We start from the raw sequence: 15,563 nt of genomic DNA on the forward strand, positions 1-15,563 counted from the left end.
AATCATTGTGTGTGTGTGTGTGTGTGTGTGTGTGTTACTACAGATGTGACCCATGACCCAGGGGCTTTCTACCTGTAAGTTACATTCCCACTCCTATTTTATTCTTTTATTTTGGAAAAGGTTGAAGAGAGCCTCCCTAGGTTATTAAAGCTGGCCATGAACCTGTAATCCTCCTGTCTCAGTCTCCCAAGTACTAGGATTACAAGTGTGAGCCACCAATCCTCAGTACCCCCTAAAAGAAACTCTTCAGAATAAGATCTAAAGTATTTAATATAATGCCAGAAAAATAAAGCTTTTTCAATAAACTGTTGAAGTTATTACTTTATTACTATTATTATTATTAATTATTATTTTGTGGTACTGGGAATGGAATACAGGGGGATTCTACCTCTGAGCTACACTCCTGCCCCTATTTTTTATTCTTTATTTTGAAACAGGGTCTCACTGAGTTGCAAAGGGCCTCACTAAGTAGTAACCGAGACTGTCCGCAAACCTGTGATCCTCCTGTCTCAGCCTCCCAAATGCTGGGATTACAAGTGTGCGCCACCATGTCCAGCTAGTTATTACTATATTATTAATGTAATTGTTAGACTGGTAGAAAAATAATTTGGGATACAACATTATCAAATTATACAACAGAGCATCAAAGAGCAATGGAAGTCATGACAGCCTCAAGAAAATTACATATGAATTTCACAGTTCTGAAGTTGAAGTTTATAAAGATATATTTTTATTTTGGTACTGGGGGTTGAGCCCAAGGGCATTCTGCCTCTGAGCTACATCCCCAGCCTTTATATTTTTGTTTTGAAACAACCTCATCAGGTTGCTGAGAGAGTGTCTTATTAAGTTGCTGAAGCTGTCCTTGAACCTGTGAGCCTCCTGTCTCTCTTGACTCAGCCTTCCAAGTCCTAGGATTTTAGGTGTGTAAACCGTGCCTGACTCTTTTCTTTCTTTCTTTTTTTCTTTTTTCTTCAGTACTGGGGGTGGAACCCAGGGGCATTCTACCTCTGAGTTAAACCCTCAGCCTTATGTTTTATTCTTTTATTTTGAAATAGGATATCAGTAAGTTGTGGAGGGCCTCACTAAGTTGCTGAGGCTTGTAGTGAACCTACGATCCTCTTGTCTCAACATCTCAAGTGCTGGGATTACAAGTGTGCGCCGTCACGCCCAGCTGCCGACTCTTTTTCTAGGCTCTCTCTCTTTTAAACCATAACCTCAATTTTTATGGTACTCAAAATAAAAGATAAAGCTTAGAACTGGATCACTTCTTATCTCCTTCTAGTTCAAAATGCTAGTTAGTGTCTCTTAAACTGGCAGTCAGACTCAACACTCAACCCTCAACACAGTCCTCTGTAGTTTGTTTTTTTCTGGAGAATCAGCTTGGTCTGTCACCATAACACTCTGCTTCCTTGGCATACACAGAATCCTCACCCTTCCTGTCCTGTGTCCTCTTGAGGCACTCATGTTTGATATTCTTCTTATAGAATGTTTGTGGGTTTCAGGCACTTCGATCATGTTTTTGGCAGTGTTACCAGTCTTTTTTCTAGTGCTTTAAGGTAGAAACTGAAAATTATGAATCTTAGAACTTTATTTCTAATGTAAGTATATAGTGCTATAAATTTCCCACTAAGTACTGATATGTATTCAGACTCCTTAGAGAAATCTAATAGAAACTTTCAGTTCAATAGACTTTTTTCAAGTGTATATGTGGTTCTAGGGCTTGAAACCAAAGCATTCTACTCTTTACGTACACTCCCAGACCTATTTTATTTCATTTTTTTTTTTTTTGTAGTACTGGGGATGGAACTCAAGGGCATTCTACCACCGAGGTACACCCCCATCTCTATTTTTTTATTCTTTATTTTGAAACAGGGTCTCACTGAGTTGCAAAGGGCCTCACTAAGTAGCTGAGGCTGGCCACGAACCATGATCCTTCTGTCTCAGCCTCCCTAATGCTGGGATTATAAGCATGTGAAACCATGCCCAGCTTATTTTTTATTTTGAGACAGGGTCTTGCTAAATTGTTAGGCTGGCTTTGAACCTGCAATCTTCCCATCTCAGCCTCCCAAGTACTGGGATTATAGGATTAATAAACTTTCTTTTTTGCATGTGTGTGGTGCTGGGGGTTGAACCCATGGGCATTCTACCTCAGAGCTAAACCCCTAGTCCGATTTTTTATTCTTTAATTTGAAATAGGGTCTCAGTAAGTTGTAGAGGGCCTCACTAAGTAGCTGAGGCTGGCCTAGAACCTGGATCCTCCTGTCTCAGCCTCCTGAATGCTGGGATTACAAGCATATGCCACTATGCCCAGCTTCTTAATAGACTTTTTACATAATCAATATGCATAGAATACTTTACTATTAATTCTAATTTTTATTGATCAGCTATTTTTCTTCCAATTCTATAATAATTTTCAAACAAATAGCCTATTATTTGTTATCAAACTCCATGCTTCGTATTACTCTCATTTGAATTTTAAATGCTTAGAACCAATGTAAAAAACTAAATATTAAAACACTTAGAACTTTTTACCTGAAATTTGAGCTTGCTTTCCCCTCCTTCCCGGTCTCGTTTATGCATATTCACCATTAAGGATTCATAACAATTCTTCCAATAACGTGCCATGTTCTCATGACCATCATAAAATGTATGAGTTTCATACTGCTTCATATAAGGTACAATCTTATGAAAGAAAGAATATACAGATTTTGACATACACTTCTATAAAAAAGATAAATCAGCAGAAAAGTCTTGCTCAAAAAGACAAAACTTACGTATTTTTCGATATAAACTTGCCATTCATTTGAAGTGCAATATTCTTGAAAATCTTCAAAAAATGAGGTGCTACCATTGGTAAAAGGTAGAGAAGGCAGGTGTAAGTTCATGAAGAGAAGCTCATAAATTTTGGAAACCAGAGTACGTACAAGGGGAATCAGAAACGAGTAGATTTCTGTCTGTTCCTTGATTGACTGACTGAGAACATGCTCTAGCTTCCCTAAAATATAACATGCTTCATCTTGATTTTCAATCACTTTAGTCTGAAGAAGAGAATTTAGCTTAGCTGATGCCACTGCACAAACCTGGAAGAAAATATAAGAGAAAGAAAAGACTAAAGCAGACATCTAGTGAAGGCCAGTCTATCTCACTCTACAAGCTCAGAACTTATACAATAACCATCAAGAATTGTGAAAGGAAAGCCAGGTGTGGTGGCACATGCCTGTAATGCCAGTACTTGGGAGGCTGAGAAAGGAGGATTGCAATTTTTCAGCCATCCTCAGCAATTTAGAGGTCCTCCACAACTTAGTGATCCTGTTTCAAAATTTATTTATTTTTATTACATTTATTTATTTTTATTATTTATTTTTTAATTGGTGCATTGTAATCATATGTCACATTGCAGTATAAGACTTGAGAGGATATACAAGCACACATCATCCAATTAGCCCTCATCCAGCCCCCATCCCATTCCCTCCCCCTCCCTCGATCCCATGCTTGTTTTTTTTTTAAAAAAAGGACAGAGGTTTACCTCAGAGATGAAATGCCCTGAGTTTAATAACCAGTAACACACACACACACACACACACACACACACACACACACACACACACACAGTAAAAGGAGCCACAAGTGGCAGTGCATGCCTGTTATCCCAGTTCTGGGAGGCTGAGAAAGGAGGATTGTAGTTTTGAGGCCAGCCTCAGCAACTTAGTGAGACGTTGTTTCAAAAAAATAAAATAGGGCTGGAGGTGTGGCTTGGAGGTAGAATATCTGTGGTGTCAATCCGCAGTACCCCTACCCCCCCAAAAAAAAAAACCCAAACTAATTGACTTAGTAAAGATTTATTGACTTAATTTACTGGGATTACAGACATGTGCCACCAAACCTAGTTTAAGTCCATTCAAATTGGTGTTTCTGTTATTTGAAATCAAAAGTATTGATACAAAAACGTATACAGGAGCTTTGCAACTCAGAGAGATCCTGTTTCAAAATAAAGAATTAGCCAGGCAGGTTGGAGCACACTTGTAATCCCAGCATTTGGGAGGCGGAGATAGGAGGATTGCAGTTCACAGACGGCCTCAGCTACTACTTGGTGAGGCTCTTTGCTTTGAGGCTGGGGGTGTAGCTCAGAGGTAGAATGCCCCAGGGTTCCACCTCCAGTAACCCTACCCCCAAAAATATACAGGAGTCTGAGTTCTAAATAAGAAACCAAATTACTGTGTGTGTGTGTGTGTGTGTGTGTGTGTGTGTGTGTGTGTGTGGTGCTGGAGTGGAACCCAGGCGCTTTCTACCTCTGGGCTATACTCCCAGACCTATTTTATATTTTACTTGGAAAAAGGGTCTCACTAAGTTGCTGAGAGCCTCACTAAGTAGCTGAGGCTGGCTTTGAACCTGTGCGATCCTCCTGTCTCAGCCTCCCAAGCGCAGGGATTACAAGTGTGTGCCAGCATGCCTGGCATTACTCTTAATTTTTCAAGGGATAGTCATAGTCAGAGCACAACCCCAAGTAAAAGAATACTCAACACTGCTATTAAGATGTACCATGGGCTGAGTACTTAGCTCAGTAATAGAGTGCTTTTCTAGTACAAGGCCCTGGTTTTGATCCTCAACATTAAAAAAAAAAGAAAGAAAGAAAACAACAACAAAAGCTCAGGCATGGTGGTGCACACCTGTAAATCCCAGTACTTGAAAGGCTGAAGCAGGAGGATCATAGGCTAGAGGCCAGCCTTGGCAACTTAGTAGGCCCTCTCTAAGTAACTTAGTGAGATCCTGTTTCAAAAATATAAAATAAATAAAATAGGACTTGGGGTATAGCTCAGAGGTAGAATGTCCCTGGCTTCATCCCTCCAGTACCACAAACAAGCAACCCCAGGTATGGCCATAACCCCAATGCAGAAAGATAAATTAAGTCATCAATGGGTTCTTATTTTCTAGGCTAGAGAAACATTAGCCTTAATCTTAAAGCAGGAAAAATAACTTAATTTTGCTTCCTTCTCTCTTAACTCCATATCCTTATTTTAAATATTACATCTCAGAGAATAGCAAGAGTCAGAAATTATTCGAACCCTACAACACTTCATGAACATATCTGAGTTCAAACCTGGCATTAAGAACAGGTTTCAAGCCAAAGCATTACGAGACTTCAAGAAGTCTTTCTGTGTAAATCCTAATAAAGCAAACAGCACTGGAAAAATCTCTAGGAAGACTCAAAGCAATGACTTCTGTATTAGAAAGTGAAGCTCATCCACCTTTCTCATATTTTTGAATCCCAATTTAGTCTTTAAATCTGAATAAAATAACTTAATTTCGAAAGAGGACAATGTGTCTTAGCTGCCCAATTTCTGGGATAAAAGGCATACACCACCACGCTCGGCTCTATTTTTTTTTTTTTTAATTTTTAAACAGGTTCTCACAAAGTTGATAAGAGCCTTGCTAAGTTGCTGAGACTGGCCTTGAACCTGTGGTGCTCCTGTCTCAGTCTCCCAAGGATTGGGATTACAGTAGTGCGTGACCACACCCAGTTTACGTCAGTATTATTTGTGTGGATAGGGGGGTACTGGGGATTGAACTCACGGGCATTCTACCTCTGACCTACACCCCCAGTCCTATTTTTAAATTATTTATTATTTGGCCGGGCGTGGTGGTGCACGCTTGTAAGCCCTGCGCTTAGGAGGCAGAGACCAGAGGATCGCGCAGATTCGAAGCCAGCCGCGCTGGCTTAAGAGACCCACCCACACTGCTTTCTCTCAAAGCCAACAGAGCTGAGAGAGACAAAAGTTCCCAAAAGGGAGGGGTTCCCAGAATGAGTGACATAAAGTGGCCTGTCTAGGGGTTTATATACTTCTTTGAGTTTTCTTTTTCCAGTTGAGGCCCCAGATACTACTTCCTGGACTCTCCTGGGAATCTTCTGGATTGCTACTCAGCAAGTAGAACTGGAGTTTTGTGAACTGGAGGTTTGGTCACTCTCAGGAGGCTTTTGCTCTCATAGCACTGGACATTCAGGAGGTATGGTCCTTTCAGGAGTTCTGGAAGTCAATTAACATCTGTTGCCTCTTAGGAAATAAAAGTTTTTCCACTGTGACCCTCTGGCCCTATATACCTACTTCTTTCTACCTCCTCACTATAAAGGAAGAGATTCCTGTCCTAGCCTTTAAGGTGTACAATCTCAGGGAAATATACTTTTATTTCTTTTTTAAAAAAATTTTTGGTGCTGGGGGTTGAATACAGGAACATTCTACCTTCAAGCTACATCCCCAGGCCTATTTTATTTTTATTTTGAAATAGGGTCTCACTAAGTTGTGAAGAGCCTCATTAAGTTGCTGAGACTGGCTAGGTGTGGCCCACGCTTTTAATCCCAGCATTTGGGAGGCTGAGACAGGATGATAAAGGTTCTTGGACAGCCTCAGCTACTACACAGTGAGGCCCTCTGCAACTCAGTGAGACCCTGTTTCAAAGTAAAGAATAAAACATAGGGCTGAGGGGGCCCGGCGTGGTGGTGCACGCTTGTAATCCTCGTGCTTGGGAGGAGGAGACAGGAGGATCGCACTGGTTCAAAGCCAGCCTTGCTGGCTTTAAGAGACCCTGTTTCCAAATAAAAATATAAAACAGGTCTGGGAGTGTAGCCCAGAGGTAGAATGGCTTCCAGGAACCCCAGTACCACCAAAAAAAAAAAAAAAAAAAAAAAAAAGTTACCGAGGCTGGCTGCAAACCCGTGATCCTCTTGTCTCAGCCTCCCAAATACTGGGATTACAAGCATGCAACACTATACCCGGGTTGCTTTTATTTTTCAGAGAATAAAATTAAACAACAGGTTACTGAGAAACATCTGAAATCATTAACTATTGGCAGATAAGATTAATCTTAGACATAAGTATTGTGCTTATTTAAGTAATAAGTATTTATAAAACTTCTGCTATGGGAAAGACACTTAATATTTAATATAAACTACACAGACAGACAGTTGGTTCAGGGAAATTTCAACAAATAAAAGAAGAGCGAAGGCCAAGAGCGGTGGTCACACTTGTAACCCCAGTACTGCAGAGCAGAGGAAAGAATGAAGATCACAGGTTCAAGACCAGCAAGTAATTGCAAATTTTTTTTTTTGCGGGTCTGGGGATGGATCCCAGGGGCATTCGACCTCAGAGCTATACCCCCTGCTATATTCTTTATTTTGAAACCAGGTCTCACTGAGTTGCAGAGGGCCTCACTAAGTAGCTGACGCTATCTGCGAACTGCGCTACTCCGGTCTCAGCCTCCCAAATGCTGGGATTACAACCTTGCGCCACCACGCCAGGCTAATTACAATTTCTTTCACTAAATGCCTCTGCAATTTAGTGAGAACTTGCTTCAACATAAAAAATAAAATAGCCAGGTGTGGTGGCGCATGCTTGTAATCCCCGCACTAGGGAGGCGGAGACAGGAGGATCATGCAGGTTCGAAGACAGCCTTGCTGGCTTGGGAGACCCTGTTTCCAAATAAAAATATAAAATAGGTCTGGGAGTGTAGCCTGGAGGTAGAAGGGTTTCCAGGAACTCCAGTACCACCACACACACACACACACACACACACACACACACACACACACAAACAAAAAATAGGGCTGGAGTTTAGCTTAGAGGTAAAATGCCCTTGGGGTTTGATCCCCAGTATCGCACATGCATGCACACAAATGAGCATGCGTGCATGCACACACAGGCACACACACACACATACAATATATATATATATATATATATATATATATATATATATATAAACACTGAGAGTAATTAACTATAAGTGAAACAAACAAAAAAAAGAGTTCTAACATCTGAACTACCTGGCATGATAGTAGTAACACCTTTAAAAGTCATTAGGCACCAGGCACACTAATGGGGGCACACGCTTGTAATCCCTGCACCTGGGAGGCTGAGACAGGAGTATCACACAGTTTCAAAGCCAGCCTTTTAGCAACTTAGTGAGACCCTGTTTTCAAATAAAGTATAAAATAGGTCTGGGAGTATAGCCTGGAGGTAGAAAGCCCGTGGGTTCCACTCCCAGTACCATCAGAGGAAAAAAAAAAATAAAAGTAATTAGGCATATATATAGTTTTTCGGAGGGGGGATAATGGGGATTGAACCCAGGGGCATTTTACCTCTAAGCTATACCCTTTATATTTTATTTTGAAACAGGGTCTTCCTACATTGCTAAGGTTGGCCTTGGACCTTTGACACTCCTGTTTCAGTCTCCCAAGTACTCGGATTTACAGGCATGTGCCACCATACCTGGCACATTAGGCTAATACTTAAAAAAAAAAAAGCCAAAAAGCTGGGCATGGTGGCGCATGCTTGTAATCCCAGTATTCGGAGGCTGATACCAGAGGATTGTGGTTCATGGACAGCCTCAGCTACTTAGTGAAGCCCTTTGCAACTTACTGAGACCCTGTTTCAAAAGAAAGAATAAAAAAATAGGACAAGGTGTATAGCTCAGAGGTCAAATGACCCTGGGTTCTATCCCCAGACCTAAAAAAAACCAAAAAGCCAAAAAAACAAAACAAAACAAAAACTATCCTTATTTCCTTGTTCTATTTTAGGTGAAGAAAAAAGAAAAAGAATATTATAATGAACATTTGTGTGTAAAATCAGGAGTTGTTTAAATTATCTTAGGATATACTATCAGAGTAAAATTAATAGAAACAGTATTACTTTTCCTTTTTTCTTTCTTTTTTTTTGGCGATGCTGGGGATGAAATCCAGGGGCCTTCTACCTCCAGGCTACACTCCTAGACCTTTTATATTTATTGGGAGGACTGCAGTTCGCGGACAGCCTCAGCTTCTTAGTGAGCATCTCAGTGAGACCTGGTTTCAAAATAAAGAATAAAAAATAGGGCAGGGGGTGTAGGTTGGAGGTCGAATGCCCCTGGGTTTCATCCCCAGACCCGCAAGATAAACAAACAAACAAACAAATAAATAAATAAATAAATAAATGAATAAATCTAGGCATGGTGGCATACACTTGTAATCCCAGCATTTGAGAAGCTGAGACAGAAAGACTGTGGTTCACAGACAGTCTGAGCTACTTAGTAAGGCCCTTTGCAACTCAGTAAAACCCTGTTTCCAAATAAAAAATAAGCTGCAGATATAGCTTGGAGGTAGAATGCACTTGGGTTCCAACCCCAGTACCACAAAAATAAATAAATAAATAAATTAATTAATAAAAAAAAAGAGTTGGGGATGTAGCTCGGAGGCAGAATGCCCTGGGGTTCAATTCCCTGTGGCACACAAAAAAGCGGAGGACTTTTGAAAAAAAACAGCAAGAAAATAACTTTTCTAAAAAATTTACTACCTAAACTGCACATATTTATACCTTTTTTTTTGGCGGTACTAGGGACGGAACCCAGGGGCATTCTATCTCTGAGCTGCACCCCCAGCCCTACTTTTATTCTTTATTTTGAAATCAGGTCTCACTGAGTTGGAAAGGACTTCACTAAGTAGCTGAGGCTGTCCACAAACTGCAATCCTCCCGTCTCAGCCCCCTGAATCCTGGGATTACAAGCATGCGCCACCATGCCCGCTTTAAACTGCACATATCTAGCCAGGCGTGGTGGCTCACGCTTGTAATCCCTGCGCTTGGGAGGCTGAGACAGGAGGATCGCATGGGTTCAAAACCAGCCTCAGCTACTTAGTGAGGCTCTCAGCAACTTAGTGACACCCTGTTTCCAAATAAAATATAAAAAAGGTCTGGGAGTATAGCCCGGAGGTAGAAAGCCTCTGGGTTCCACCCCTAGTACCACACACAAAAAAAATTGCACATATCTAATTAGTTTATGCAGGTTTTCTAGCACTAGAAAACTATATTAAATGTAGATTTTATGAATTATGTTATCAGTATAAGCTATGAGCCGGGCATGGTGGCACATGCTTGTAATCCCAGCATTTGGGAGGCTAAGACCAGAGGATCGCGGTTCACGGACAGCCTCAGCTACCTAGTGAGGCCCTCTGCAACTCAGTGAGACCCTGTTTCAAAATAAGTAATAAAAAATAGGGCAGGGGGTTTAGCTTGGAGGTCGAATGCCCCTGGGTTCCATCCCCAGACCTGCAAAAAAAAAAAAAATATATATATATATATATATGCATGCTATGAATAAATCCTATGAAAGGAAATCTTAAAATTATATAGAGCCATAAAAATGAGAAATAATTAGCTGCCTCTAAAGCTTTTTTTTTTTTTTGTGGTACTGGTGGTAGAACCCAGAGGCTTTCTACCTCCAGGCTAAACTCCAGACCTATTTTATATTTTTATTTAGAAACAGGGTCCCACTAAGTTGCTGAGAGCCTCACTAAGTAGCTGAGACTGGCTTTGAACCTGTGTGATCCTCCTTCCTTAGCCTCCCAAGTGCTGGGATTACAAGCGTGCGCCACCACGCCTGGTTTAAAGCTCATTTCTTTTTTTTTTTTTTTTTTTTCGATGGTACTGGGGTTCCTGGAAGCCCTTCTACCTCCGGTATACACTCCCACGGGCTACACTCCCAGACCTATTTTTTAACATTTTTATGTGGAAACAGAGTCTCTTAAGCCAGCAAGGCTGGCTCCGAACCAGCGCGATCCTCCTGTCTCCGCCTCCCAAGTGTGGGGATTACAAGCGTGCACCACCACGCCCGGCTTAAAGCTCATTTCTAATCTCACAAAACTAAAATCATAAATGAAATCATGAATATTTCTGGAATAAAAAAACAATGTACTGAAAGGCATTATCATTTAGTAATTACATAAATAACTATGCTGTGTACAAGTATAAAAAATAATATAAAATATTTGACAAACCTGCAAATTGCCCCTTCCAATGAATCCCAGAAGTAACTGGATCTGAATCTGAGAGAGTTTTACCATCACTGGACTCTGAGAATACCAGACTGACAGACAGTCGAAGAGCAGCATGATACCTTCTAAAAGCTAATACAATGAAAAAAATTTGAAAAATAAAAATTCAGTTTTTCCTGAATACGAATACAAATGATAAATGTTTCAAAACTAGTCCAATGTTTAGTTGGCAGAAGCCAGAGGAATCATCCTAATAATAACTAGTAAAATCTGGAACTCTTCATCATACCTTATCCATTTTTACTGCATATGACTATGTATTAACACTCTAAAAAGAGGAGGTACAAAATTTATTTCTTTGAATAGTCCTTAACTACCCAATAAACAATTTTGAAGTGTTATCACTAACCTTCTCAGTCCACATGTTTGAATTAACTAGTCCTTCTGACTGTAGAAAATCCTGTATGATCAGTATGAGTCGAAAGGCATTTTCAGCACTTACTGGATTAGTTTTTGCTTCTCTGTTTTCTGTAACTGCCCATTCTAACATCTTCTGTAGTAAACTAAATGTAAAACAAAGTCCTCTTAAAACCATTGTAAACTTAGAAAGATAGCAGAACATATAAGAGGGAGGGGAGGGAGGAGAGAAGGAGTTATTCGGAACACTATATCAAAGATACATTATCACTGACAAATAGGTATTATTAAAGTACTGCAGATCAAAAGTAAAAGTAATAGAGCAAATATTTAGTGTTTGCAGTATCCATCTTCAATATACTTAGTATTAAAAGTCAAAGTTCCATATTTTGCTTGACCATAAAAAAGCCATGATAATAATTGACATTCTCCATAATATACTTGAATATACTTGAATGATTTCAAATCATTCAAATTTGATAAGCCTATATAATTTCAGACATTCTGCAGACAACAATATAAACAAGAAATCTGAAAAATAAACACAAATTTATTTAAGATTAGACATTCAACCAGGCATGGTGGGGCACACCTGAAATCTCAGTACTTGGAAGGCTGAGAGAGGAGGATCACAGGCTCACAGCCAGCCTCAGCAACTCAGTGAGACTCTTTCAAAATAAAAAATAAAATAGGGCAGAAGGCCCCTGGGGTCAACAGGAAGGAAGGAAGGAAGGAAGGAAGGAAGGAAGGAAGGAAGGAAGGAAGGAGACAAGACAAGACAGAGGATATAGCTCAGAGGTAGAATAACCCTGAGTTCAATTTCCAATACAACAAAAATAAAACTTCTCACACTGGAGTTAATCTAGGAAAATAAGTTGACTATAGTTTCTCTTTTTTTGTTTGTTTTTTTTTTTTTATGTACTGGGGATGGAACCCAGAGGCCTTCTACTTCTGGGCTATAATCCCAGACCTATTTTATATTTTATCTGGAAACAGGATCTCTTAAACCAGCTGAGGCTGGCTTCGAACCTGCACAATCCTCCTGTCTCAGCCTCCCAAGCACGGGGATTACAAGCGTGCACCACCATGCCCGGCTACTTTCTCCTTTTTTGTGTGTGGTACCGGAGATTGAACCCAGGGGTATTGTAACCCTGAGCTATACTCCCAGCTCTATTTTTTTTTTTTTTTAGTCTTTTTATTTTTTGAAACAGGGTCTCACTGAGTTGCGAAGGTCCTCACTAAGTAGCTGAGGTTTTCTCCGTACCACGATCCTACAGTCTCCACCTCCCAAGTGCTGGGATTACAAATGTGTGCCACCACACCCATCTTAGTTTCTCCTTTTTGATCCTCAATGCCCAGTGAATATTGAGTAAGTATTCAATAAATTATATTATTTTAGACTCCTACCACTCCAAAAGGAGGGTTAAAAACTCACTAACTGAATGCTTACAGTAGTTTTATTTCATCTGCTGGTCGAAGTAGCTCACTGGATATTCCTGGTTTAGAGAGTGCTGAAAACACTTGTCCCCGTTCAGTCCAAGTATCATCATCAGACTTTTCTAGTCCCTTACACATTACATAGTTTAAAATATTTGTCAGTAATTGAAGAAGCTCTTCTTCACATCTCTATGAAAAAGATAAATATTAAATTATTGGAGAAATTAAACTACATCATCAGAACCATCTCATATATTGAATATATTTTTAAAGTGCCTTGATGAGATAGGCGTAGTGGCGCATGTCTGTAATCCCAGTACTTGGGAGGCTTACACAAGAAGGATTGTAGGTTCGTGACCAGCTTCAGCAACTTAGTAAGGCTCTCAGCAACTTAGTGAGGACCTGTTTCAAACTAAAAAATAAAATAGGGCTGGGGGCACGGGACAGAGGTAGAATATCTCTGGGTTCATTCCCAATAATCCCCAATAATAAAAATAATATAAAATAATATGGCTGGGGGTATAGCTCAGAGGTAGAATGTCTCTGGGGTTCAAGCTCCAGGATTGTCAATAAACAAATAGCCTTGATGAACCCTGAACTTCAGTAGGCCCTGGAAATACAAGATGAATAAAACACTGGCTTTGTTCTCAAAGCCAGAGGTAGAACTCAGTGGCCAGAGATAGAACTCAGTGTTAGGACCTAGGGCCCTGCATGCAGACCTAGAGGAGGTTTGTCCCCAGCATCACACAGGCACACACAAAAGAGTCACAATCTAGGGCTTTCCAGGCCTTTAAATTTTAAATCATGAGACTCAGGACATGAATATGAAATAATTAATAACTGCTCATAAATTGTTAAGATTTATAAGTATATAAAAGACAAATGAAAACAAAAACATAACATCATTTGGAAACATAACAAATTTTACCTCTTGGCTTTCAAGTAAAGAGAAGTCGTCATTAAAGCCCTTATCATTTGTAATGGTGATTTCTTTGTCAGACTGCACAGAAAACGATCTAGCAGACTCTATTGGGGATGGTGTGCTAGGTAGGCTCTCTGGCATTTGACTTCCACTATCACTCAGTCCACATGAGTCAATTCCAGTGAGATCTAAACTCAAATGCGAAGGGTTACTAAGCCAGAATTCTTCTTGATTCTCTGACTTGAAAGACAACTCTCCCACAGAGCTATCTTCTTGAAATAATGGTGTGTTTGAATCTAGAGAGCGTTTATCTTCCAAACTCCATTGATCAGAAGACACATTAGCTGAGGCAAAATAGTTGATTTTTTCTTCATCTGTCTTTTCATCGAAGTTCCTCTTAATATCATCAGTTGATGTATTTTTGTTTTCATTTACTAAAACAGCCTTAGTGTACTTATGAACAGAATTTCCATTTTCAAAATTTGCTTTTAAAAATAATCTAACTAAGGTGTCTTGCCAACCCACTTGTTGTGATATCTGATGTGCTGCATCTGGCTGGGACTGCAAAATCTGTAAAATCTGTAGAGATTAAGAATACAAAATTCATCAAAAAGTATATAGCACTTTATGTCAAAAAGACTCTTTCAGCCAGGCATGGTGGAGCATGCTTGTAATCCCAGCACTTGGGAGGCTGAGACAGGATGATCACGGTTCACAGACAGCCTCAGCTACTTATGCCCTTTGCAACTCAGGGAGACCCTGTTTCAAAATAAAGAATAAAAAATAGAGCTGGAGGTATAGCTCAGAGGTAAAATGCCCTTGGGTTCCATTCCCAGTATTAAAAAAAAAAAAAACAAACCTCTTTCAGTTACTTTAATGACAAAGTACTTTTTTGTTTGTTTTTGGTGGTGGTGGTGGCACTGGGCATTGAACCCAGAAGTATTTTACCTATGAGCTCTACTCCCAGCCCTATTTTATTTTTTATTTGAAAACAAGGTCTCACTAAGTTGTGGACTGCCTCACTAAGTTGCTGAGGCTGACCACAAACCTGTGATCATCCTCCCTCAGCCTTCCAAGTACTAGGATTACAAGTACAAGACAAAGTAATTTAATGAGAAAATATTGAAGAAAAAACTTTCAAAAGATTATGCTCTTCATTAGATTATAAATATCTGGAAGCCAGGCGTGGTTTTGCACACTTGTAATCCTAGTACTTGGGAGGCTGAGTTTGTGGTTTAATCTCTAAGTTTGTGGTTAATCTCAGCTACTTAATGAGGCCCTCCCCAACTTAGTGAGATCCTTTCTTAAACTAAAGAATAAAAAAATAGGGCTGGTGGTGTATCTGGAAGGCGGAATGCCCCTGGGTTCAATCCCCAGTACCCCCCCACACACAAATAAATAAATAAATAAATAAATAAACAAACAAACAAAACTACTTGGAAGGCTAAAATTGTGGTTCCAACTAATATGCGTGTATATACTCATGTATATGCATTGCTGAAAGATAAAAAAGGAAAAATAAAATGATCCTCCACATGCCAACATACAAGTGTTATTAATATGATTTTGTTCAGACACAGAGTATAAATAGGATGATGGCATAATAAAATAAAATAAAGTGATATTCTCTCAATTGAACAGTTCCTATGAGCTTATTACATTTGTTCAGCAAATACTACTGAACAAGGACTACCTGCCAGGCACAGTTTTAGACTCTAGGGTTAGGGGAGTGAATAGGACACAAACACTTTGATAGAAACTAGGTATACCCAGAGCAACGTTTTCCCGTCTCCCTCTTTTTGTAAATAAAGTTAGTGACTACTTTTGCTGAAACGTTTTTTTTTTTTTTTTTCGTGGTACTGGGGATGGAACCCAGGGACATTCCGCCTCTGAGCTACACCCCCAGCACTATTTTTTCTTCTTCTTTATTTTGAAACAGGGTCTTGTTGTGTCGCAAAAAGTCTCACTAAGTTGTTGAGGATGTCCAAGAAC

The 15,563-nt window shown here is 39.8% G+C and overlaps 1 protein-coding gene across 2 annotated transcripts in view; it reads right to left on the bottom strand.

The window, feature by feature from the left end:
- NBEAL1 (neurobeachin like 1) overlaps positions 1-15,563 on the bottom strand; it is a gene marked incomplete at both ends in the record, with an annotated part of 229,171 nt that overhangs the window by 85,497 nt on the left and 128,111 nt on the right. For both annotated transcript variants that reach the window (XM_080689757.1, XM_080689756.1), the window contains 6 exons: positions 2,533-2,682; positions 2,775-3,080; positions 10,799-10,927; positions 11,205-11,358; positions 12,663-12,838; positions 13,578-14,150. In XM_080689757.1, coding sequence (XP_080545883.1) covers positions 2,533-2,682; positions 2,775-3,080; positions 10,799-10,927; positions 11,205-11,358; positions 12,663-12,838; positions 13,578-14,150 — 1,488 coding nt within the window. The remainder of the gene's footprint in view (positions 1-2,532; positions 2,683-2,774; positions 3,081-10,798; positions 10,928-11,204; positions 11,359-12,662; positions 12,839-13,577; positions 14,151-15,563) is intronic.

The sequence above is a fragment of the Muscardinus avellanarius genome (genome assembly GCF_963383645.1).
Source record: "Muscardinus avellanarius genome assembly, chromosome: 2".
Lineage (NCBI taxonomy): Eukaryota > Metazoa > Chordata > Mammalia > Rodentia > Gliridae > Muscardinus > Muscardinus avellanarius.